General features: G+C 52.0%; 2 protein-coding genes across 4 annotated transcripts; one reads left to right on the top strand and one right to left on the bottom strand.

Moving 5' to 3' along the window:
• The first annotated feature begins 4,061 nt into the window (after nucleotides 1–4,061).
• Nucleotides 4,062–6,393, top strand: GINS1 (GINS complex subunit 1). 2 transcript variants are annotated; one of them, XM_058021578.1, is made up of 7 exons: nucleotides 4,062–4,139; nucleotides 4,320–4,384; nucleotides 4,493–4,588; nucleotides 4,858–4,948; nucleotides 5,133–5,249; nucleotides 5,616–5,690; nucleotides 5,927–6,393. In XM_058021578.1, exons 1-7 carry the CDS (start codon nucleotides 4,065–4,067, stop codon nucleotides 5,993–5,995), a joined length of 588 nt encoding a protein of 195 aa, XP_057877561.1. In that variant the 5' UTR covers nucleotides 4,062–4,064; the 3' UTR covers nucleotides 5,996–6,393. The 2 variants fall into 2 exon arrangements, with proteins under 2 accessions (XP_057877561.1, XP_057877560.1); XM_058021577.1 differs by having other exon boundaries at nucleotides 5,616–6,393.
• An 84-nt stretch (nucleotides 6,394–6,477) lies between these two features.
• On the bottom strand, nucleotides 6,478–22,303 carry LOC131082062 (ninein-like protein). Of its 2 annotated transcripts, XM_058021573.1 has the most exons (14): nucleotides 22,189–22,303; nucleotides 21,131–21,300; nucleotides 20,518–20,701; nucleotides 20,164–20,285; nucleotides 19,949–20,086; nucleotides 19,607–19,745; nucleotides 18,434–18,544; nucleotides 17,780–17,869; nucleotides 15,756–15,852; nucleotides 15,167–15,234; nucleotides 9,792–10,043; nucleotides 8,577–8,789; nucleotides 7,837–7,953; nucleotides 6,478–7,747 (listed from the first exon to the last, which is right to left on the bottom strand). In XM_058021573.1, the coding sequence occupies exons 4-14, from the start codon at nucleotides 20,229–20,231 to the stop codon at nucleotides 7,559–7,561; spliced, it is 1,482 nt and encodes a 493-aa protein (XP_057877556.1). In that variant the 5' UTR covers nucleotides 20,232–20,285; nucleotides 20,518–20,701; nucleotides 21,131–21,300; nucleotides 22,189–22,303; the 3' UTR covers nucleotides 6,478–7,558. The 2 variants fall into 2 exon arrangements, with proteins under 2 accessions (XP_057877556.1, XP_057877557.1); XM_058021574.1 differs by lacking the exon at nucleotides 21,131–21,300.
• Nucleotides 22,304–22,885: the final 582 nt, after the last annotated feature.

Here is a 22,885-nt window from a genome sequence, read left to right as displayed (position 1 = left end):
CAGCCGGGCCCATCCGGAGCTCGGTGTCACCCAGCCCACAGCCAGCGCCCAGCAGGACATCCGTGAGCCTTGGGGGTCCCAGAGAGAGCTCGGTGTCACCCAGCTGCTCCCCAGCCCGCCCAGCAGGACATCCGTGAGCCTTGGGGGTCCCAGGGAGACGATTCCCCGCGGGAAGGCAGAGACTGGCTCCGAGCATCCGGCTTCTCCAGCTCCTTCCCAGCCAAGCCAGCCGCCCTCCCCGGCGCGTTCTACAGCAGCCACGAGCTGTGACCTTCTAACCCGACACACGCTCCTAAAAAACCTGTTTCATATTTTCCGTGGTATCGGTCAACAACTTTTGAAATTATTGGACACAGTCGTGGTAGCCTAAAAGTTGTGCTGAGCTCATATATTTTTATATTTGTGGTGTTTTCCTATCAATAGAGAGTAGTGAACCCTATAGCTGAAAGTGAACTATTCAAAACAAATATATGACTGCAGAAAATATTTGTAAAAATAATTTATTTTAAATATTCTGCCAAAGATAGCTCTCTAATGATCTGTAAGATGTCGTTTCTCTCTTTTTGCTCTGAATGTCATTGTGAAAGAACCTTTCTCCCCATATCTTTTGAAGATTTTTTTTTTGTATCTTTAAGGGCAAAGAAATATTCCAATGATTTTTTTTACTAGAGCAGTAAATAGAGTAGTAGGGAGGCACGAGACAACTCTGCAAAGGTGACAAACAGGATCCAGTAACAATCACTCTGAGAATCCGGTTTTTCCCATGGTTCCTCTGGCTGACAGATGGGGTTGGAAGCCTGGGACAGCTGTCCAGCAGGAAGACCTTGGCTGCTGCTGCTGCTGCTCTGGCTGCTGTGTAGCTTACCCGAAGGAAGGAAATCTCCTGAGAATCCCATCCCCAGGCTTGGGGCATTTGGATCCCCTTGCATCCAATCTTAGCCTCTCCATTATTTATGGGCATGATTTATTTATTGTCCCTTAATAGGCCCTGTGGCACATGGGGAACCCTCCCCCAGAGCTTTGTGGGCCTTCAGCCCAAAGCCATTCCCTCCACACCCCTGCCAGCAGCCCTGAACCCCTGGCACAGGGAATCCTGCTGGCATCCAGACCTGTCCCTTCCTCACGTGGGGACAGCGCAGGGCACACCCAGCCACCAGGGGACACTTTGGCAAGAGGATCCATCCCTGCAGGTATCCACTTAAACAGGGGGAAGTACAGCCTTTTACCATGGAGAAGCTGCCTAGATTAGCCTTTGAGAAATGACTATTTTTTTTTATTATTATTATTGTAAAGAGAAATCTTTCCCTTTTCATTTCTCCCTTTTGAAATGACTTTTCTATACTAGGGAAAGCCTTCATCTTCTGTGATCCCCCAGGTCTGCTGCAGTGGAAATAAATCCTCAGCCATGTCTGTTAGGCTCCACCACTTCAAAGAGATTCTTGGCTCAGACTTTTCTCCCTTCTGAGCAGATTCACAATTTCTTAAATGTCTTGGTCATAAAGGTCTGGAGGAATTAACGGGCAAAAAAAGAAATAAAAGCCCTGTTCCAGCGAATGTGTTTCCACAAGCGATTCAACTTTTGACTCCCCCAAGGTCAGGCACGTGTTTTATCGGGAAGGGAGGTGGGAAAAGCAGTTTCCAAGCCATAGGGTGTGGTGGGTGTGGTGGGAGGGCTGCTGTCCGTGGGTAGCACTCTGCAGCGTGGGGAGCACTGTTTCCGCAGGGAAACAGAGCGAGCCAGGGAAGACAATGGTGAGAAGAATTGGGTTTCTGATCACTGTGCATTTTGTTAATTAGTGAATTCAAATAGTTTTATTTTTACCAAAAACAGATAATCTTTATTCCAGTAAAGACAACTGTCGACTTGAGATATATATAAATATATATATATATATATTATTTGAATGGTTTATATCCTGTTGCTCTAACTACATAAAATGGAAACATGTTGCAAGTTGTGTCATTTCAATATACAAAATAAATGACTTTTCCCTGCATGCTGCCTGGGTATGTTGTGATTTGAATTAAGAGTTATATTTGAATTGCCTTATTCAAGAGGTTGTATGTTACCTAACTGGGGAATGACCTGGCACTGTTCATCACATTACATGTGTACTTGATGCTGTGTTATGTCAAATTCAGATGAGTTGTCTGTCATCTATGTATTTCGTGGGAGATCTTTTATCTTGTTAAACTGTGATATGTAAACCTTCATTGCCTGAAATAGTCACAGTTGTATAAATCAGTGTCTTCAGCTGTTTTCCTAATTTTAACACAATTCCTAACACAAAATATAGATGTTTGTAAATTCTTCATTCATTTGGTCTATTTTTATGTATGAGGCTTCTTTAATCTGGCAAAGCAAAAAGATAAGGCAACTTTCCCGGAATTTTTCAATCAAGGCTCAGCTACATTTCTATCCCTCGGCAAGAGGCAACAACCAATTTTCAGCAGGCACAATTGGCATTGGGGATGTCTGTTTATTGCTATTATCTCTCCTGGCTCGGACGGGCCATTATCAGAGCAGAACACGATGATGAATGATGAGCCAGACGTGCGGCTCCTTCGGTGACAGCGCTCGGGGGACCCCGGGGGCCCCGCAGCTCCTTCCTCAGCCCCGCAGCTTCTTCCTCAGCCGGGCAGCGCCTTCCTCAGCCCACAGCGCCTTCCTCAGCCCCGCAGCGCCTCCCTCAGCTCCGCAGCGCTTCCCTGGGCCCCGCACCGCCTTCCTCAGCCCACAGCGCCTCCCTCAGCCCCGCAGCGCCTCCCTCAGCCCCGCGGGGCCTCCCTCAGCCCCGCAGCGACTTCTTCAGCCCCGCAGCGCCTCCCTCAGCCCCGCAGCGCCTCCCTCAGCCCCGCAGCGCCTTCTTCAGCCCACAGCGCCTCCCTCAGCCCCGCAGCGCTTCCCTGGGCCCCGCACCGCCTTCTTCAGCCCACAGCGCCTCCCTCAGCCCTGCAGCTCCTTCCTCAGCCGGGCAGCGCCTCCCTGGGCCCACAGCGCCTCCCTGGGCCCACAGCGCCTTCCTCAGCCCCGCAGCGCCTTCCTCAGCCCCGCAGCGCCTCCCTCAGCCCCTTCCTCAGCCCCGCAGTGCCTCCCACAGCCCCGCAGTGCCTCCCACAGCCCCGCAGCTCCTCGGGGCCCGGGCTGGGAGGGAGGATGGGGAGGGGAGGGGTCCCTGCAGACAGGAAACAGCTCGGCTCACAGAGCAGACCCCCAGGAGCCCACCTCCAGCTGGCAGACCACTGGAGCGTTTCTGGACATTTCCATGCCTAAAGCCCCCAGTAGAGCAGTGGTTGGGATCATTAAAACACTCTGGCCGGAGTCAGTGGCGGTCCCTGCTCAGCTGAGCGGGTGCCACACTGTCCTGAGCAGAAGCAGCAGAGGTGGTTCGGGCACACGAACCATGCCCAGGCGTCTCAGCCGTGGTGTGAGCCCCACCGTGCTCTCCCCACTGTTCCAGCCCGGACCGCAGTTGTACAGGAAACGCTACTCGCTTTTTAGTTCTAGCAACCATAAAAAACACATGGCCAGAGAAAAAGAAATTCCTGGAGCAGGACAAGCTGTGATGGTCCTGGGTTATTGAATCTCTATCCAGGGCTCCGAGTGCTAAAAAAAATCCCATCCCATCCACAAACGTACCCACCTCTTTTTTTCTCTTTAATGTTGGAAGGTTGTCAAAAGGGAAAAATGCGCTGGGAAGGGCTGGGGGAGCATGGGGAGGAGGCTGCCAGAGGCAGCGCGGTGCGGCAGCCAGCGAACCGCCCAGAAGACTGGGGGAAACAGGCTTGCTAGAGGCGAGTGTGCGGTAGAAATTCCGGCTTTTGCTCCAGCCCCTGGGGGCTCTCAGCGTGACCCCAAGAGTGTCACGGCGGCCGCCGAAAGCCCCAGCGGCGCCACCGCGGCCGCCGAGCCCGGCGCAGCTCAGCGCGGGGGCGGGGCCCAAAGGGAGGCGTGGCCCCGTCTGTAAGCCCCGCCCCTCGTATCCCATTGGCTGCCGTCGGCCCCTCCCCTGCCGCCATTGGCTGGTGCGCGGGCGGGTTTCCCGCGCGCGCGGCCGGGCGCGATGGCGGCGGAGCGGGGCATGGAGCTGGTGCGGGAGCTGCACCGCGCCGCCGGCGGGCACCTCCCGCCCTTCCGGGTGAGCACCGGGAACACCGTGCGGGCCCCGCCGGCGGGCACCTCCCGCCCGTCCGGGTGAGCACCGGGAACACCGGGCGGGCCCCGCCGGCGGGCACCTCCCGCCCTTCCGGGTGAGCACCGGGAACACCGGGCGGGCGCCGCCGGCGGCCCGCGCTCACTGGCTGTGCCGCTGTTGCAGACGGAGGAGCTGCGGCAGGCGCTGGAGGAGATGCGGGCGCTGTACGAGCGGAACCAGGCGGATGTGTGAGTTGGGCGCCGCTCCCGGCGCGTCCCGCACAGCACAGTGAGGGCGGCGCTCCCCGGCCCGCAGCTCTGCTCCTACTCCTCCTTTTCCTTCTCCTCATCCCCCAGGTCCGAAGCGAAGGCGGGACGGACGGACCTGATTTTCCTCATCCGGTTCCGGCACTGCTGCCTGCTCCGGAACCAGCGCTGCCTCCTGGCATACCTGTGAGTCCCCTGGGCTCATCGCTGCCGGCACAGCGTCCCCAGGGACAGGGTGGCGGGACTCTCGGGCCGGGCAGGTGGCTTCTCCCCGAGCAGCAAGGCAGCTCTGGAGCTGGTTCTCCTTGTGTTCGTTGCTGGTATCACTGCAAAGAGAAGGCTCTGCTTCCTCCTGCTCTTTGAAAGTTTAGATTACTGGATGCCACCGTGGCCTGGGGATGTTGCCAGCACTCACCTCAGCAGAGGTGTTGGGTTTGCCTCGTTTCTTCCCCTAGGTATGACCGGCTGCTACGGATCCGAGCACTGAGGTGGGAGTATGGCAGCGTTCTGCCCAACACCATCCAGTTCCACATGTCAGCTGAGGAAGTGAGTCAGCCTCCTTTCAAACTCTTGCCCCCCTTCCCACATATTCCTCCTGATGGATTATTTAGTACAATCAAAATAGGGTAGTCTTCCCCCCACAATAAACATGATATTTAACATGTCTTTCTGTAAATTCTTACTCGTGTGTATTCATTGTCTGTGGGTACAACCCTGTTCATGCCCACAGGTGGAGTGGTTCAATCGGTACAAAAAGTCTCTGGCTACCTACATGAGGTCAGTAGGAGGAGAGGAGGGGCTGGACCTCACACAGGACATCAAACCTCCTAAAAGCCTGTACATTGAAGTAAGTGCAAGATTTCTGGCTTCTATCCATGAATAAACATTTCCATGACTATCTCTTTTCGAGCATTTCATCCCCAAGTCAGCTCATCAAGCAAGACCTTTCAGAGTCCCAAAGCTTACACAAGTTTCTGTGTTTTACTCTGCCTGCCAGCATTTTACTCCTTCTACTGAGAGCACAAAGCATGCTGAGAGATGGCACTTCTGGTCTGCAGGGAGATGTGGTGGGGCGAGTTATTCAGTAGGAGGTCTTTGCAGCAACTTTAACTAGACCAGCTAGAAAGCATGTTCCCATGCCAAGGACTGTCACTGGAGGGGGTGGTTGGTTTTTTTCATTGCACTCCTACAGAGCTGTGTTCCCACTTTGCAGGTGAGGTGTTTAAGAGACCATGGGGAGTTTGAGATTGATGATGGCACTACCATCCTGTTGAAGAAGAACAGCCAGGTACCTGTGGCAGGAGTGTGGTCTGTTCTCTTCCTTCCCTTTCACTCCCATGACATCCCCCTGGCCTTGCAGCATGTCCCAATCCCTGCACACACAGCTCCTTGTGCTGTCTGCATGGTCCAGAGTGCAGCTCTGCCCGATCTGGTACCATGAGGCACTGGATGTACAGCACAACAAACAGAGCTGGTTGTGTGCAGCAACAAATCCATGGAGGCTTTTTCTGTGTTTCTGTGCAGCACTTTTTACCCCGCTGGAAATGTGAGCAGCTGATCAGACAAGGAATCCTGGAGCACGTTCTGTCCTGAGTGTGCAGGACAGGAGGGACAGCTCTTGGTGACCTGCCCACGATGGGGACTGAGCTCTGGTGTGTGCAGGACTTCAGAGACCTCAGTATTTACACCACCCATCCCCTCCTCTGCAGTGGCACCCTGCCACTCCTCCTAACAGCCTTTGATGCCTTAAAACCACAGCTCTTCATGAGCAAAGGGTGCATGCTGGTAATACAGCAATCCTGGGAATCCAGGATAGTGGGGGGACATAATCCAAGCCCCACAGCTACACCCAGGGTTTGTGAATGCATTTTTGTTTGGAGTAGTTCTTTGTTCACACTGTGCATGTAAGACACCAGCTGGCTGGGCTCTAGAAGCCAGGAAAACTCCTTGGTTGCAAAATAAAGAATTTCTTCGGTCTCTTGGGTTTTTAAGAGTTAATGTGGTGTTCATTCAGCACTGATCTGGCTCTCCAGCCAAACCCATCCTGACCCTGCAGTGTGATGGTCGTTTTAAGTATCTCAATGGAGCTGCTCCTCCAAGTGTCAGATAAGGCTGCACAAGGTTCCTTCCAGGATTAGACATGAAGCCTTGTCCCCATCAGAGACCCATAAATGTTTCCTGAGGTGCTGTGTGAATGAATGATCATTGCAGTCTGGACTGTGGGCCTGGGTTTTTCCCAGTGTGCTTGGCCTGTGCCTCTGTTCCTGTGAAGAATCTCTTATCCCACAGCACTGGTCTGGCTGGGTCTATGGGCTACTTGGAGTAGGGGTGGGAAAGGGAGCAGAGGGTTTTAAGGATTCTGGGTAGCACAAAACCAGAACAAGGCTGAAGAGTTCCTTTCCCTTTTCCTAGTGGAGCTGCTCAGCTCTTGCACTGTGTCTGGGAGAACACTTGCAAAAACATCAGCCCTAAGTGAGACTGGAGGTCTGCTTAGCCCCCATCTCAGGCTGGAGCTGAAAAAGCAAACAGCTGGGGAAGAAGGCAGGAACAGGATAAATGCCTGGGCCATTACAGCATTGCTCTGTCCTGCTCACTGCAGAGACAACAATCTGGTTGGGTTTGGATCCTAGGCTCAGGCTGTAGGAGGAGCTGTTGGCAATAAATGTTCAGCAGCAGTTGGGGAAGGTGACTGAAATACAGAGCAGACTGGGAAAAGCAGGAGGTGCTGTAACATTACAAATTTTTTAATGCCACAGCTCAGGAGTGACCAAGCACAGGGTCCTGCAAGCCTTTCTGCCCTGGCTTTTGAGATGTAACTGTGGCTCCAACACCAGCCTTCTGCAGAGAGGGAGCACCTGCACCACCACTAAACTGCCAAAGAAAATCCTGTGAGCTGGCTGCCCTGAGACAGACATGACATAACAGCACACTGCCACTGGGAAAGGCCCCAAGGCTGCTGCTTTCAGCTGGAAAATTCAGCTGTCCACAAGACCAATTTCCTCAAAGGACTCTAGGCTCCCCATCTGCTATTTTCTGCACAGGAAAATCCTGGCAAGACCAGAGAGGACAAGGCTGATTTCCTAACCCAGCCATATCTCCCATTCTGCACCTGACCAGCCCCAGCCAGGAGCAGGGGCTGCCACTGCAGAAGTTCCATCACCCACTCAGAGATGCTGGTGTGATTTTTCCAATAAGCTGCTTCAGAGCTGAGGCTTGTTCCTCCAACAGCTGGTTCTTCTCCTCCATGCTCTTCTGCTTCAGCTCAGCAGCCTGCAGGGCCATTGCAAACCTCCTGTTCTCTCCACGGAGCTCTTCAATCAACAGTTTGTTCCTGGAGAGTTGGGCCTAAAGCAGGGACAGGAGGTTTCAGGTTCAGCATCCCATGCAGGGGTACCAGATGGGCAGGGACACAGCACCAGCCCCTGTGCACTCACCTGGGCATCTCTGAGCTGAGCTGCCCTCTCTGCCAGCACAGCTTCAGCACTCCTCAGACTCTGCTCCAGCCCCTCTGCCTGCTCCACAGCTGCCTGCAGCAGCTGCTCGTGTTCTTCCTGCAGAGGGCAAGAAAGTCTGTGTGTGGGTTGTCCCAGCACTGTCCTGGCCTCTGGCAGCCCTGGACTGTACATTTCCCCAAGGCCCTGTTCATGGAGCCTCATGCTCCTTAGACAGAGCAGGGGGTTTATCAGCAGTGCAGGATGCAAAAAGCAGTGGGACAGATGTTTGGAGCAGTACAACCTTCCCTGGGTCTGCACCCAACCAGTTTAAGACAAGGCACAGATTTTCCAGCAGATTTTCTATAAAAAACAAGCCATTGGCCTCCCCTCTCCCAGCCATGTCCTGGAAAGCTCAGGAGAGACAAAGGCTCCTTGTGCCTGCTTATTATCATTCCTTAGGTTATAATTTGTCCTGTCTTTGCCCAGACACAAACTCACAAAACCCCAACACCTGGTTGCTCAGTGCCCTGGAGATAAATCCACCTGTCTGAGTGCAGGCTGGTGACTGGAGGATTCATGAAGAATTAAAGTTGCAGCTGAATTTGAAGCTACGTGCATTTTCCTTGTGGTTCTTTATATCTACCATCTTCCACCCAAACCTCTGGTGCCTTCAATCACAGCTGCCCTCCAGTGTTCCCTGCACAGTACCCCTGACTGAGCTCCTGCAATTCCCTGCTTACCTGGATCCTGACCAGCTGCCTGCATGTCTGCTCAGCCTGCAGCTGGAGGCTTTCCTGGAGCCTCTGAGTCTTGCACTGTTCCTCTCTCAGGGTGTTTTGCAGCTGCTCAAACTGTTTCTTTGGCACCATGTTGTTTATCTGGGCCTTGGCCTGCTGCAACTGCAGAGTGTGCTGGGCCTGGGCTAGGCTCAGGTTGGCTTTGGCTTCCAAAAGCTGTAACACAGAAAGGTTGACAGCTGGTTACAGCCTTGACCCCAAACAGGACAGGCCCAGGCTGTGTTTTGGGGGAGAGGAGAGGTCAGACAGTGCCCTCAGCCCTCACCCCAGCACAGGCACAGCAGAGCTGCAGCACCATGGCAGTGGTGCTCACTGGGCAGCCTGCAAGGCAAGGGAGTGAGAGCACTGAGAGCTGCAGGAAGAGATACAGAGAGCCCTTGCTGAGAGATGCTCCCCTTGCTGAGTAGTGAGGAGCAGGAGGATTCTCTGGGAGGGAGTCCCAGGACCAAGGGCCACAAGAGCAAGAGACAGAGGGAGCTGCTGACTTGGGTTCTTGGATACATCCCAGGCTAGCTGTGATGTACTCAATGTCCTGTACATGTCCTCTGCTTCCTGTCACCAGCAAAGGGCAAAACTGGTAATGGGAAGCAGGTCTGGTCCAACTTTGGGATGGCTGGCATGGGTAAGCTGTACTTTGGAAAGCCAGTCCCCAGGGCAGAATGCAGGAGAGGAATATTAACCCATTGGAAGGTTTCTCACATTGGCTTTCCTCCCTCTGTCCTGGTGATCCACCTTACTCTGCTGTGACCACCCCATTTCCCATCCCTCACCAAGCCCTGCCTGGCTGCTGTCATCCCTTCCCAACCCTTACCCAATCCTGCCACTGCTCCAGCTCCTCTGTCAGATGAGCCATGGGGAACCCCAGATCCTGGCACCCCTGTGTGAGCCACCTCCCCTCTGCCCAGCCAGCCTGCACAGGACAAGGGCAGGGGGGCATCACAGGGCAGGGACCTCTCCCCAGCTGCACCTGAACTGGCTTCAGCCATAGCTGAGCAGGAGGGAGAATCTCTTCTCCCCCGCAAAGAGGAAGAGGATGACTTTTTCCTGGTAAGTTGGACACCCTCCCTTCTGAGGAGAGTGTCCAGCACATCCCCAGGCAGGACAAAACCAACATCACAGAGTCCTTCAGCAGCCTGCCACTGAATGAAGGACACTCACCTTTCCCTGTGAGGCCTGGAGCTGCTGTTGGAGCAGCTCCATCTCCATCCAGCACGCTGCATGCCTCTGGTGGTGCTCCAGCCTGGCAGCAATCTCTGCCCCTCGTAGCCACTCAGCCTCCAGAGGGCTCTGGCTGTGCAGCTGGGCAGTGCCAGGGCCAGCACTGTCACCAGCCTTGTGCTCAGGGGGCTCACAGCCCAGCTGAGGCCTCTCGACATCCTGGTGAGAGAGCTCCTCCTTGCCCTCATCACTCTGGAAGAGATGGAGAAAAGAAACAGCAAATCATGCACAGGAGGCTTGGGGTGGGAACACAGGCAACAAGGAGAGACTGAGCCATGTGGGTGTGAGACTGGGAGTGAGAGGAAGCTCAGGGAGAAAGAGTGAAAGTAGTGAAAAGTCATTAAAAACTTTCCCCTTCTGTAAGACTTTCAATGTCACACAAGTTTTCACTGCTTTACAAGTTATAAGACAAAGCTGGTTCTTCAAAGGAAGACTGGGTTTGAATGTTTGAAACAAACATTTTTGCTCTTCTCTATGAATATGTGCAGTTTTTGCCCTTCTAAATCCTTCAGCCAAGAGCCTGCCAGTTGGGGTTGATGGCTCCTTACCAATGCTGTTAACTCTGCTATTTTAGCCAGCTCCTCCAACTTCTCTCTACCCAACTCACTCCTGTTCTTCCCACTGGGAAGAGGGATAGGATCAGCCTCAGACCAGAGAGCAGCAAAGCACAGCCCCCAGAGGACAGCCTGGCTCTGGGTTTGGCCTGCAAGAGGAAGCAAAGCCAAGCCTAAACAGGTATGGCCCTGAATTGATGCAGGAGTGAGTCAGGTGCCTCTGCCCCAGCAGGTGACTCTGCTCAGCCCAAAGTCCTACAAAGCTGTCAGAGACCTAAAATCCAAGGAATGAAGAACAATGGGAGGGACAGTTTAGCAGACTGGGATCATCCACCCCAGAAACCTGTCTCTCCCCAGATTCATGGCTCAGTGGGTGACCCCAGTACCTATCTAAAGCTTCCTAAGGAAGAAATCCATCCCATGTTAACTCTTCAGCAAGCTGTTCTCCAGCAGCCAGCACAGGAGAGGCAGCAGAGTGAGAAAACCATGCACAAGCCCCATTTGGGGCTGGCATTTTGTGCTGGCTCCCTCATCTTTTCCAATTTGGTTTCCAATGACAGCTAAGGACTAAGGAAAACTGAGAAAAAACCTTCCCATAACTCAAGCAAAACATGTGGGGACCATCAAGAGACAAGAGGAGAGAAGGAGCAGGTCTCCAAGGGAAGGGAAATAAAGAGGAAAAAGGACAAAAAGCATCAGACTGAATTGATGTGGCTTCCAGCTGGCTAAAATTATCTGGCAGTCCTGTGGATACAAAGTGATTTGACTCATCCAGACACACCAAGACTTCATTACAGGGTGACAGGTGGTGAGGCCAACCCCTCAACTGCAATAAAGCCAGGTCTGGAGAAATCAGCTTGTTTGTGAGGCCTCTATGATTTCACAGGGCTGGACACAAAGCTGTGACTCCAAATCCAAGGTGGTCTCATTGTCCTTCCACTTCTGTGGGTACTCCCAGTCTCCCAGGAGGCCATGAATACTGGCACATGTGGGAATGAAGCTTGGTCCTGTGTTGGACAGTCCTTCCAACAACTGCTGCCAAACACCAGAGCCATACAGGACCCAAATCCCTCAGGGAAAGGTGCAGGATAACAGACCATCCATCCTGGCAGGGAGGACAGCACTGCAGTTTGTGGTAAGCAGAGGAGCTGTGTGAGGAAGTTCTTCCTCTCTCCTTGAAGCACAAGGACCAGTCCATGGGCTATGTGGTGCTTGCTCACCTCAGTGCAGCTGCTTTTGGGAATTTGACATTGGATTTACATGCTGTGCTTCCTGTGGCATCTCCAGCATCCATGTCCAAGGCAGAGGAGGTGAGTGTGCAGTCAGCCATGGCCACAGGAGCACATCCCAGCTCCCTGACCACACTCCCACAATCAGTAAAAGACATAATATAGCTATGCCTACATGTGCTCAGTCATATTTATTAATTGGAAGTATCCTAGTTCATAGCCCACTTCATGAGAGCAGGAGAACAAAGCTGCTGCTGGAACATCCAAGAGAAGACAGTTGCTGTTACAGTGTTCAGCAGCCTTGTGTCTCACAAAGCATCTGCTTTCTCTTTGCAGCAGCATGTTAGATCTTCAAACTACCTTTGCACTCAAACCTGACACTCTCTTGAGCTCTGGGTTCATTTTCCAAGTAGTGCATCACATCTTTGAGCTGCATCAGCTCCAGTTCAACCTGTTCCTCTTCAGCTCTGTATTGACAGCCTGAATGCCAGGTTTCCTCCTACGCTGTTACACCTCTGTCTCCCAGAGCTTTTTTCCTTCTCTTCTTGCCCTGCAGGTCAGGTCTATGTCCTGAGATGTCTGCTCTTTGATGGCATTTAACTCTGCCTCCTTCCCAAGCACATCCCCTTGTCTATCAAGATTCCATTTCTCCCTGACAAATGCTTTCCACTTTGCCTCCAGCTGCTAGACTGAACAGGCCATTTGTTACCACAAACATCTGCACTGTTTGCACTGCTGTGTCCATCATACAATTGCTCATTTCTTCCCTGTTCCTTCAGTGCTGAAATTGCAACAGAAGATTTTGGTCTGCCTGCTCACCTGAGTCTTAGAGGATCAGCTCATTTTCCCCCAGAGGACAGCTCTCCAGACACCTTGTCCCTTCCAACAGCAGAGCCCTCAGCTTCACTGTCTCTGCATTACTCCCATTTCATCCTGGTGCCTTTTTAATCTTTTCATACCCAACAGCCAGCATTTTTCACATCTTGGCATTAAACTTTTCTTACAACCTGAGCTGCCTCTGCTTCCACAGAGACTTGGTTTTTTTTCTTCTGCTTCCACTGCTGCCTCTCATGGGTGCCCTGCTGTTGAAGGCCTCACCTTGGAGCCTTTACTGTTGGGAAATCACCTCCTCTCACACCAGTGCTGCTGCAATGAAGCCTTACAGCTGTCCTCATGCTGGCATTCACTCCATGGCAGCTCTTGCTATGCTCAGCCTCTGCATCTTTCCTAAAGATAAAAACCATTTTGCTGACCTGGGTTTGATATCACAGCTTGAAATGCTCAGCCAGCCTCTGAATGTACATTTGCTGGACATGCAATACAAAGGGTTTTCTGTGTTGCAAAGTTAAGGCAAATTGTTAAACTTCACAGAAAGTTCCCACACCTTTTGCACTTCTCAAAGACACACAGCCAATCCCATCTTTTCCAGCAACTCTGGAAGCTCCCCACTGCAGTCAGCCCATCTGCCATTCACCAGAGATAAAACAGCTTAAATGCCTTGTATTCCTGTTATTTGGGGTTGTTTCCCTGGTCTACCACAGACTTCAGCCAAATCCCCTCCCTTCTCCCTCACCTACCCCACATCTCAGCCCTTAAACAGTGACAATGACCTAGCAAAATCCCCTGCTGGCATATTGCCAAGGGGAAACACTGATCCTAAAGGGAGACACGGCAGGGCAGAGGCAGGAGGAAGAGAAGATAAAACAATTATTCAGTGACAACCTCTTTCTTTCACAAGTCAGTTCCTTTTACCTATATGGAGAAATTTAAGACATTTTTTACTGCTTTTAAGATAGCAAGTTGTGATCATCTAGTAAGTAGAGGCAGGTTTGCTGAAAGACCAAGAAAGAGGTAATAAAAAACACTAATGAAAGCTCTTTTATATCTCTCACTATTTTAAGATACAGTCTTTGCTGGGCACAGCCTCTAACACAGCCTTGTAGAACATGCAGGGAAACTTAGAGTCCTGAAATAAAAGCACTCATGTAAGGGGAGTTAGATGTCTCACTTCAAACAATTGCAGCCCTGCAATTCTGCCCAGGTTTTCTTCCAAATTAAGCAGCTCTCCAGCCCTGTGAAAAATCAGCCCAACCTACCCTGGTATGAGCAGGAGATGCACACCTAATCTCCTCCTTAGCCCCAGAAAGAGAACAGTGCCAGACCCCAGGCTCACTCTGTCCCTGTGCTCTGTCTTTATTTCTTCTCTGTCCTTGTCCAGCTGCTGCCCTGGGTGGCAAATGTCATCAGTGTGCTGCTGTCACCTGGCCTGCTCCATCTCAAACCTCTCCTCCACCTCCAGGCTCCCATTGTTGCTCTTTCAGCCCATTAATTATAGCCCAGTACTTTGCAACTGTTTCTTCAACATCTCTTTTCTGGTATTCCATCTGGCACATCTCAGCCTTGAAACTTTCCTCACTGTCCTTCCTCTCCCTCTCAAAGTTTTTCCACATAAACTATTATGAGGAAGAAATAGAGTTTATCTGTTGGAAGGAGATAGGATTGGGATATTAGCACCATGCTCCTGAGAGCCTTCCTCTCCTCCAATAGCTCCAATTCACATTGATCTATTGGTCCCACTCAACAGAGGACCCTCTGCAGGCAGTTCTGGTCCCTGCTGAACAATCAGTCTCATGCAGCAGTGTCTAACAAGCAGAATCCAGTGGGTCCCAATTCTTTTCCTCTCAAGCTGCTGCCAGCAAGCAGCACAGTTCTGCCCATTCTCCTTGTCTGCAAGGAGCCCCAGAGAGGAGAGGGGAGAGGCCAGGGCATCATCTGCCACTGCTCCTCATATCCCTCCTCCACTGCAGAGTGGTTCCTGGTCAGGATGTGCTGGTGAGAAGCTGCTGCTCCCCACAACTCCCCTGTGAACACCAGAAACTCGAGGATTTGATGTGCACAAAGGCAGGACTATAAAGCAGGCAGAAGATCTGTAGGCAGCTTTGTGCTCCTTTAACTGTTCTGTCACCTGCAGGACAGTTTAGGATTTTCTCTTGCAGTGCTGCAACACAAAACCCAGCAAGCATCACTGACCTCTCAGTTCAGCAGCAAAAGGAGTAAATGTGGAACTGAGGCCTGTCCCATGAGCATTCACAGCTGTCTGAAGAGGAGGCTGGGCTCACACTGTCATCTCAGAGCAGCAGGTTAGAAGTGTGCTGCAAGCCAAGGGTGACAGGGCTCTGATACAGCCCCTACCATCAGGAGACACCTGACTGCTTCTCCTCTTGGTCCTGTCCCTGCTTTTACTGTGACAACAACACTGAGTGAGCTCTGGTTCCTCACAAGACCCACACAAACATTTCACAAGGTGACAGGGATTTTTTGCCAGCCACTGAGGCAAAGGCTCCAAACCCTCCTGCCAGCCAAGACAAGGTGGAGCAGCACATGAAATAACTTCACAGAGTGATGAGGCACCACCCTGGTCCCCAGCCTGAACTCTGTCTCCAGCCACCCTACTGGAGCAGATGTCTCATCAGTCACTCTGTAGCAGCTGTGGGTACCAAGCAGTCAGGACATCTCCCCCCACCCCACTCACCTTGGTTTCCAGCTGCACCTTCAGGTCCTGCAGCTGCTCTTGGAGCTGCTCCACTGGGAGTGACATTTCTGGAACACAGAAGTAGGAACAAGAAGGCTTGGAGAGGGGTGTGATGGCAGAGAGGAGCCCTGTGAGGGGAGGCCTACAAGATAGGACTGCAGGATGGCTGCAGCTTCATCCAGTCCATAAGGGGTTTGGGGGGTTGCATACAACCCCAAAAGATGAACATTTCCCATCTATGTGGCAACTGGACCCAGGGCTGCATCACCCCTCTTGGCCAGGAGCTTTTATCTAATGCTCAACTTGAATTTTCCAACCCACAGTTTGGGGCTACTTCCTCCTTATTGCATTGTTTCCTCAGCATATTCAGCACTGAAAATCTGCCAGAAGTTGGAAAACCCTCTCCTCCTCCATCTCCCTCCTCCCCACCACCCATCCTCTCCTTCTTCCCTCCCAAGGCTACCCAGTACCAGCACTGGCAGCAGTAGTGCAGGCACAAGGAGCCTCCCCACACTCCCATGCAGACTTGGATGCAGAGGGAACTTTGTCACTGCTGAGAGGACGAGCACAGAGCCCTCCTGCCCGTTACCTGCTGCTGGCAGCCCTGCCTGAGCCCTGCTCTCCTGCAGCTGGAGGCGCAGCCCCTGCAGCTCCCTGCGCAGCGCTGTGTTCTGCTCATGCAGCACCTGGAACAAACACTGCTCAGGACACAGCACAGAGCTCCTCCAAGCTCCTGCCAGGGCCTCCCCCAGCCCCAGCACAGCCTTCCCAAACTAAGGAACACATTAGAGAATTTGGAGGAACCAAAGAAGAAATATAACCCCAGATTTCCGAGATCACCATCACTACATACTGTAAAGCACAGAAGAGCACAAAACCAGGGATTTGCCAACATCTCAGGAGGCTGGGCCTCCTGAAAGCCTCCTGAGACCCTCCTGACCTAAATAACCACTGGCAGAATCCAACACAGAAGAAACATCATGGTCTCAGCACAGGCCCAGGGGTTTGTGTTTACATCCTCATGACTCTCTTGTGGGCACAGGGGACAACAAGCACTACTCAATGCAGAGAAGGCAACCAACAGGATTCACAGGGAAGCAAAGCCCACAGGCCTCTGGGAGGGAACTTTTCCAGGCTACAGAAGGAATAAAGCAAGGGAAGAAGGTGCTGATCCCATGGGAAGCACAGCACAAGGCAGGTCCTGCTGGTGCCAGAGACAGCCCAAGGCCAGCACAGGAGTTTATCCCATCTCCATGAGCAGGGAGCCCCAGAGCTGAACACCAGGTAATGAGCCACCACAGCAGGGCAATGAGCCACTTTCATGGAGTGTCTGGAGATGGGCAGCTGCTTGCTTCACTTCACATCCTCTATCCTGTACAGCACACAAGGCATCCTGCCTTCTTCTGGACTGCTCACTTTGAGCAGACATCCAATTCCATCCCATATCCTGCCTCCAGGAAACTGATGTGCTGTGAGAGACTATGAACTAGGACACTTCCAGGTAACAAATATTACTGAGCAGATGTAGACAAATGCCAACTCAGTTTGTTTCATCTCCATTCTAAGCAGGAAAGGGAGGCTGAGAGCATTCGATGAGGGTAAAGGATAAACCCCAGTGGGTGCCTTCACAGGGGCAAGTGAAGCCTGAAGGTCAAACCTTTCCATCCATCAGCATTCTCATGGACAACTCTGGGGCTGCTCAACGAGAGGAAAAATTGCAGCACTGAGCATATTCAACCCTCTGGTGCCACCTGGAGCAATGCTGCACTGGATAGTGCTTCAGAATGTTTGCCTTTAATTGCAGCTTGGAGAAGGGCTGCCTGATGCATCCACAGAAAGGCTTTACTGAAAGCTGCATTTCAGCTGGGGGGATGTGACTGTCCCTGTCCCTGCTCAGGGGTGCTCCCCAGCCACACACAGCACCTGGGAACAAACAGGCAACGTGACAAGCACAGGACTCAAAACAACAGAGCACCCAGCATGAGTTAAAGATACACTAGATAAAAATGCAAGAGACACACGTTTAAAATGGGAGAAGGGAAACAGAGTTTGTGCTCATGCCTCAGAGAGCCCCAAGCTCTGGGAAGGAGCACAGCACCCTGCAGGAGTTACAATACACACAGCACCAATTACACACACCAGGTATCTGGACTGGCTTACCTTGACTCTCTAGCAGAGTTCAGCAGCAACAAGATTTATAGGGTTTTTTAAAGTGGAGGCAAGAAGGAAAGGAAAAACAAAAAGATAGAAGACTTTAGCTGTTAATATGGTTTCCAAATTAGGAGAACAGCTTTCTCCTTGTGCTCAAGAAGAAATCCAACAGAGCCCAGGGTCTGTCCTTAACATCAGATGTACATGGTTCCCTAACAAAATAGTCCATGGCTACAAGCAGGAAGGAATTTACAATCCACCCCTATTCTCTCCTGCCAAAATCCTTGCATGGCAAACAACCCATGAGGGCTTCAGGAGTGAGGAGACAGCACTCTGAGCAAGGTAAGAGGGATCCCTCTGCCCTAAGACCAGGTCTGCCTCCTTGCACTCCCTCAGGCCCAATGGCCCAGGGATGCGCTGCGGAGAGCAGCGCTGTGACACGGCAGCGCTGCCCGCACCTACCTGGCACTGCCGCTCGTACTCCAGGACAATCTCGGCAAAGCGCTCGCTCTGCTTCAGGAACTCGGGGCTCTGGGGCTCCCCCTGCTCCAGCTGCACAAAGAAACACTTCTCCTCAGGAAAACCAGCTCCAAATGGAGAGTCAAAAGCTTTGCTAAATCCCTGGGGGCACAGGGCACACCCATACATTCAACAGAAGGCCCCCTAAGGGGCCCATCACCTGTGGGATGGGTCAGAAAAAGGAGGAAAACCAATTTTCTCCACATGTGAGACACCAAAGTACAGGCAAGCTTTCCTGGCTAACAAGATCACAGACTCACTTCTTTCCCCAGATTCATTTTAGGAGTGGAAGATACTAAAACAAGCCCTTTACTTCAATACTAGTGAAAAATAAAACTTCTCTGGAAACCGAACTCTGGAAGTTTTCCCTCGAAGACTGCAGATTTGCAGAATTCTCTACAACCGGAAAATATCCTCATATAAATAAAAATAACCTCAAAAATAACCTTTTTTTTTTCTTTCCCAGCTTCCAGGTTGTCATTAAAGCACAGGAGAGCTCACACAGGGGGACCGTAGCAACTGACACAAAATATGCAAGATCAATTTTTTAATGAATTCCTGAAAAGTTCTTATTTGACTGCAACAGAGAAAGGTTACCTTATCCTTCACAATGTGGTTGAGTTCTTTTTGCAGCTCCAACACCATTTCCTCAGAGGCTGACAGTTTCTCAGCCATCTCTGTGACCTTGTTTTGTAGCTGTGTGTTCTCCTGCAGATCAAATGGAGATTTCCCTGCTGCAGTGGGTCCTGACATGGCAGGAAGGGTTTATCAGCCACAGGTGCTCAGCAGGGAGCTGTACAACAACTGGCACATCAGCAGACCTAACACAGCACAGCTCCCAGGAGACCCTGGACATGGCCTGGTTTTAGCCAGGACAGATTTTTGCAGTAACCAGGAGGGGATGTGGCTAAAGCCCAGATGTTGTTCTGAACCATCTCATTCATTGGGGTCAGAGGGAAGGCACTCTCTCTCAATTCCAGGGAGAAGGAGATGCCTTCCAGAGAAAATGTGGCTGCCCTGCAATGAGCATTTGCAAATCACCCTCTCTTTTGTACACTTTTGTTAATACTGTTGCTGTCACTGGTTGTTTCTTATCTCACTGCTGTTTCCAGTAAATTGTTCTTATCTCAACCCAAGGTCTTTGCCTTTTGTGCCTCCCATTCTCCTCTCCAGCCATTGAAAAGTGGGGAGTGAGCAAGCAGCAGCGTGGTTTGGGGAGCATTGGTAGGAGAACTAAACTGTGAACATCATTCCTAAACCACAACAGGACAGCACATTGCTGATTCCACATGGGCTCATCTCTCCAAAGGACAGGGATGGGTTTTGCACAGTAAGAGCGAGACAGCCCCACAGGATCAGCTCCACCTCTGCTCCCCAAAATTGTTCCCTCACAGTTAACAAAGGCAGCAAGTCCTGAGCTAATCTCCATCTGCACTTCTACACTGACCAGAGCTGGGGTAATCCCAGGCATGCAGACACATCTCTGCCTTTGACATGGCCCCTGGCACAATTTCAGCTTTGGCCATTGTGTTTGCAGGTGTTACCAAGGGCCAAACCACTGCCAACAGACAACACAGCAGTTTAGTGATGGCATGGCAAGGTAACAAGTTCTGTGTTTAATACAACTGGAGGGATGTGGCTGATGATTCTTCTCCATAAAATTCCTGTTCTTCCCAACAAGAGCAAAGTGAACCATCTATATTTGTCACCACCTCTGCTTTTCCACCTCTGAAAGAGCGAAGGTGTTTCATCCAAGGCAGTTGTACTTACATTCATCACATGGTTCAGTCTCCCTTGCAGGTTGGCCTCTTTGCCCTGCAGGAGCTGTGTAGCAGCCTCCAGCTTTGCCTGGTGACTCACTGCTTGCTGCAAAAGCAGCTCTTTTGCCTCTATTTCTGCTTGAAAATTCCTGGGGGAAAAAAGCAACATGGTTGGGACAGATAGAGCATGATCCTGGAGATGAGAGCTTTGTTGGAAGGATGCTGAGATCATAGGGGTGGAGAGGGGTCTTCAAGGGCTTTCCTGCCACTGCCACATTGGCAAAACAAGGGGGAGATTCAAAAGGGATGTGTGAGCACATTTTCTGCACCCCACCAAACGAACCCCTCCTACCTGAGCTTGCTCTGGGTGTGCTCAAGAGTGATGTACTGCTGATCCAGCTCCCTGCCCAGCTGCAGGCAGTGTCTCTCTGCCCTCTCCAAACTGAGCCTTGCCTTGTCCCTCTCCCTGGCGATGTGCCTCACCTGGCTCCTGCAGACACAGCCAGCAGGGCATGAGGCACCCCAGAGGCACCCACAGAGGGCCCTCACAGGGAGCAGAGCCCTTACCAGAGGCACTGCAGTTTGTAGCTGTAGGAGGTGCCAGCTGCAGGCTGGAGGCTGCTCCTGGGGACCATGAGTGCTGTCCCAAGCTGCAGGCAGCCCTGCCAGGCTCACCTGCTGCTCCTCCTCTGCAAGAACAGCAGAGAGTGAGATCACCTCCTCCCTCTCCTAACAGCTCCAACAGCATTCCTGCTGTCACACCATGTGCCCACCCTCCAGTCTTTCAGGGATGTCCCCCCATCTCAGATAAGCCTGGATCACATCCACTCCCACATTACCCCAGCCCTGGGGTGACCAAACCCATCCTGAACCTGGCTGCCAGTGCTCCTCCCACCAGGGGCAGCTGCTCACTTCACCCACCAGCACCGATCCAGGCAGAACCAGGGACCCTGAGGATCTCCTCTGAGCTCTTCCAGGGCTCAGGTGGCAGTGACAAGTTGAGGCTTGGCAAATCCAGTGTCTTTGCTGAGGCTGGAGAATTGATGTGGGCCCAGGCAGCTTGGCCAGAAGGACAGGCTGATTCCCGGAGCACTCCCCTCTGATGCTGAGGAAAAACAGCAGGAATAAGTCAGTGGGGCCAAACTGACAGAAGAAAACTGATGGTTTTCAATATCAAAGGGAAACTTCAGAGACCAGATCAATAGTGAGGAACATTTTAGAAACAACCCCAGGCTGCCAGGAGGGAGATGTCCTGAGCTGCCCTCATGGCAGCCACAAGAGCAGGTCTGCAGGCACAGACCATTCAGTTTGGTCTCCCTGCTGACCCATCAACACCCAGAGCCCACAGAAACACCAGCACTGAAAACTGTATCACTTACAGGGCCTTGTGAAAACTGTCAAATGGGGATTGACAGCCAACATTTTATTTGACCAAAGAGCAGAGCCCAGAAAGCTGATACAGAATTCAGAACATTTCCAAAAGCACCAATTTTTTACCAGGTTTGGAAGAAGCCTGTCTTCAGAGAGCTGTTACCTCAAAATCTGAAGCCAAAAGAACGATTCTTGTTTTTTTTTTTTTTTCTCAAGATCCTGGATTGAGGTGTCCTGGCTGTCAAGGCAAGCAGAGATTCACTTCCACCTTAGCACATTCACGTGGTGTTACTTCAAAAGCAAATGCCTTGCCAGTCCTTGGAACTGAATGCTCTAAGGAGAAAGAAGTATTTTACATCAAACAAAAAAAACCCCACAGATGAAGGTTGTCCATGCACTAAAAAGAGGGCAGTCTGTGTCACATGTGAGGTGCAGAGACATCAGCACTTCTGAGACCAGAATTAGAACTGGGGTGATGTTTTTCCTCTCCTGGGATGTGCATCCCTCTCCCTCCCATAAAAAGACCAGGCTCAACAGCCCGCTGTTCTGCATTACAATCCCACACCACCTAGGCAGGGATTGCTCCCACTCAGGGAGCTCCCAAGGGATCCTTTCAGCCATCATGCAGTGGCTGCACTACAGATCACATCTAAAAACTGTCCTGCAAGTGAAGAACCCTCCCTCAGATCACCACCCTCAGATGCCTGACTGAATCCTATGGAATCACCATGAAAGATTGTGAAAAGAAGTATCTTGGTCTGAATTATTCTCAGTAAACCCTGATGTTCAGCCTCCTTTTTCTGTTTTTTTTTTTTTTTTTTTTGGATTTTTTGGGGTTTTTTGTTTGTTGGGTTTTTTGTTGTTGTTGTTTTTGTTTTATTTTCGTTTTTGTTGGGGTGGCTTTTTTGTTTTGTTTTTTGTTGGGGTAGGTTTTTTTTGCTTTGTTGGGGGGGGGGGGGCATGGGGAAATGGATAGAGTAACCTTTCTAAGGGTGTGACGTCTGGACTCGCGTCTGGATTCCCTACAGGATCCTTTTAAAACATCAAACACAAAGGAACTGTCCTATGTAGGAGACTGGCAAGGACATAATTGCTCCTTGCCCAAGCTTAGTGGAAATCCCCTCATGGAGCTGCAGATCAAGGCCATCAACCAGGATCCTTCTTACAAACCTCATCCCATGGAGGTGCTGAGTCTTGGCTGCTTAAGAGACACTGACATACCGTGGGAAACGGGGTTGTGCATCCGCGGGGACGGAGGCACTGCAGCTTCGGCTCGGCCCGGCCCGGCCCGGCTCGGTTCGGCTCCGTTCGGCCCTGACACCCCGCGCATGCGCAGGCCGCGCGCACATCCCCGTCCAGCGCCCTGGATGCATTTCCCGGGTGAATCGGGAGGAGCAGCGGCAGGAGGCGGAGGGAGCTGATGCCGCCTTTTTGCTCAGCTCTTTCCGCAGTGCTATGCCCAGCTGTGAGCTCCTCAGGGCAGGAAAGACAAGGAGCTCCTGGAGAGGCTCCAGCGGAGGGCGATGAGGTGATGACGGGACTGAGGAGAGGCTGAGGGGGCTGGACTTGCTTACTCTGGAGAGGAGAGGACTGAGCGGGGGTCTCGTCAGTACATACAAATATCCCACAGGCAGGTGCCAAGAGGATGGTGCCAGGCTCTTTACAGTGGCGCCCAGCGGCAGGACAAGGAGCGGTGGCCATAAACTAAAACACGAAGTTCCACCTCAGCATGAGGAACAACTTCTCTGCACTGAGCGTGGCAGGGCACTGGAGCGGGCTGCCCAGGGAAGGACGGTCACAGGTTCCCCCTCTCTGGGGACACTCCAGACCCATCCGGGCCGATCCCCTCAGGGCCCTTCCAAGCCCCGCCCGTCCCGTGCTCCCGCGCGCGCGCCCCGTGGCCTCACGCGCACGCCCC

This window comes from Melospiza georgiana, chromosome 3, assembly GCF_028018845.1.
Source record: "Melospiza georgiana isolate bMelGeo1 chromosome 3, bMelGeo1.pri, whole genome shotgun sequence".
Classification (NCBI taxonomy): Eukaryota; Metazoa; Chordata; class Aves; order Passeriformes; family Passerellidae; genus Melospiza; species Melospiza georgiana.
The sequence above is the reverse complement of the archived record's forward strand: the minus strand, read 5'-3'. Positions and strand labels throughout refer to the sequence as shown.

What these genes read in the sequence shown, in the direction of transcription:
- GINS1 (XM_058021577.1), top strand. Translation starts at nt 4,065, where the DNA reads ATGGCGGCGGAGCGGGGCATGGAGCTGGTGCGGGAGCTGCACCGCGCC. An exon ending in GGCACCTCCCGCCCTTCCGG is followed by an intron (nt 4,140 to 4,319) that starts GTGAGCACCGGG and finishes CCGCTGTTGCAG; the next exon opens with ACGGAGGAGCTGCGGCAGGC. An exon ending in CGCTGCCTCCTGGCATACCT is followed by an intron (nt 4,589 to 4,857) that starts GTGAGTCCCCTG and finishes TTCTTCCCCTAG; the next exon opens with GTATGACCGGCTGCTACGGA.
- LOC131082062 (XM_058021573.1), bottom strand. Translation starts at nt 20,231, where the DNA reads ATGGTCCCCAGGAGCAGCCTCCAGCCTGCAGCTGGCACCTCCTACAGC. An exon ending in CACACCCAGAGCAAGCTCAG is followed by an intron (nt 19,746 to 19,948) that starts GTAGGAGGGGTT and finishes TTTTTCCCCCAG; the next exon opens with GAATTTTCAAGCAGAAATAG. An exon ending in CTCAGCTCAGAGATGCCCAG is followed by an intron (nt 7,748 to 7,836) that starts GTGAGTGCACAG and finishes TCCCTGCTTTAG; the next exon opens with GCCCAACTCTCCAGGAACAA.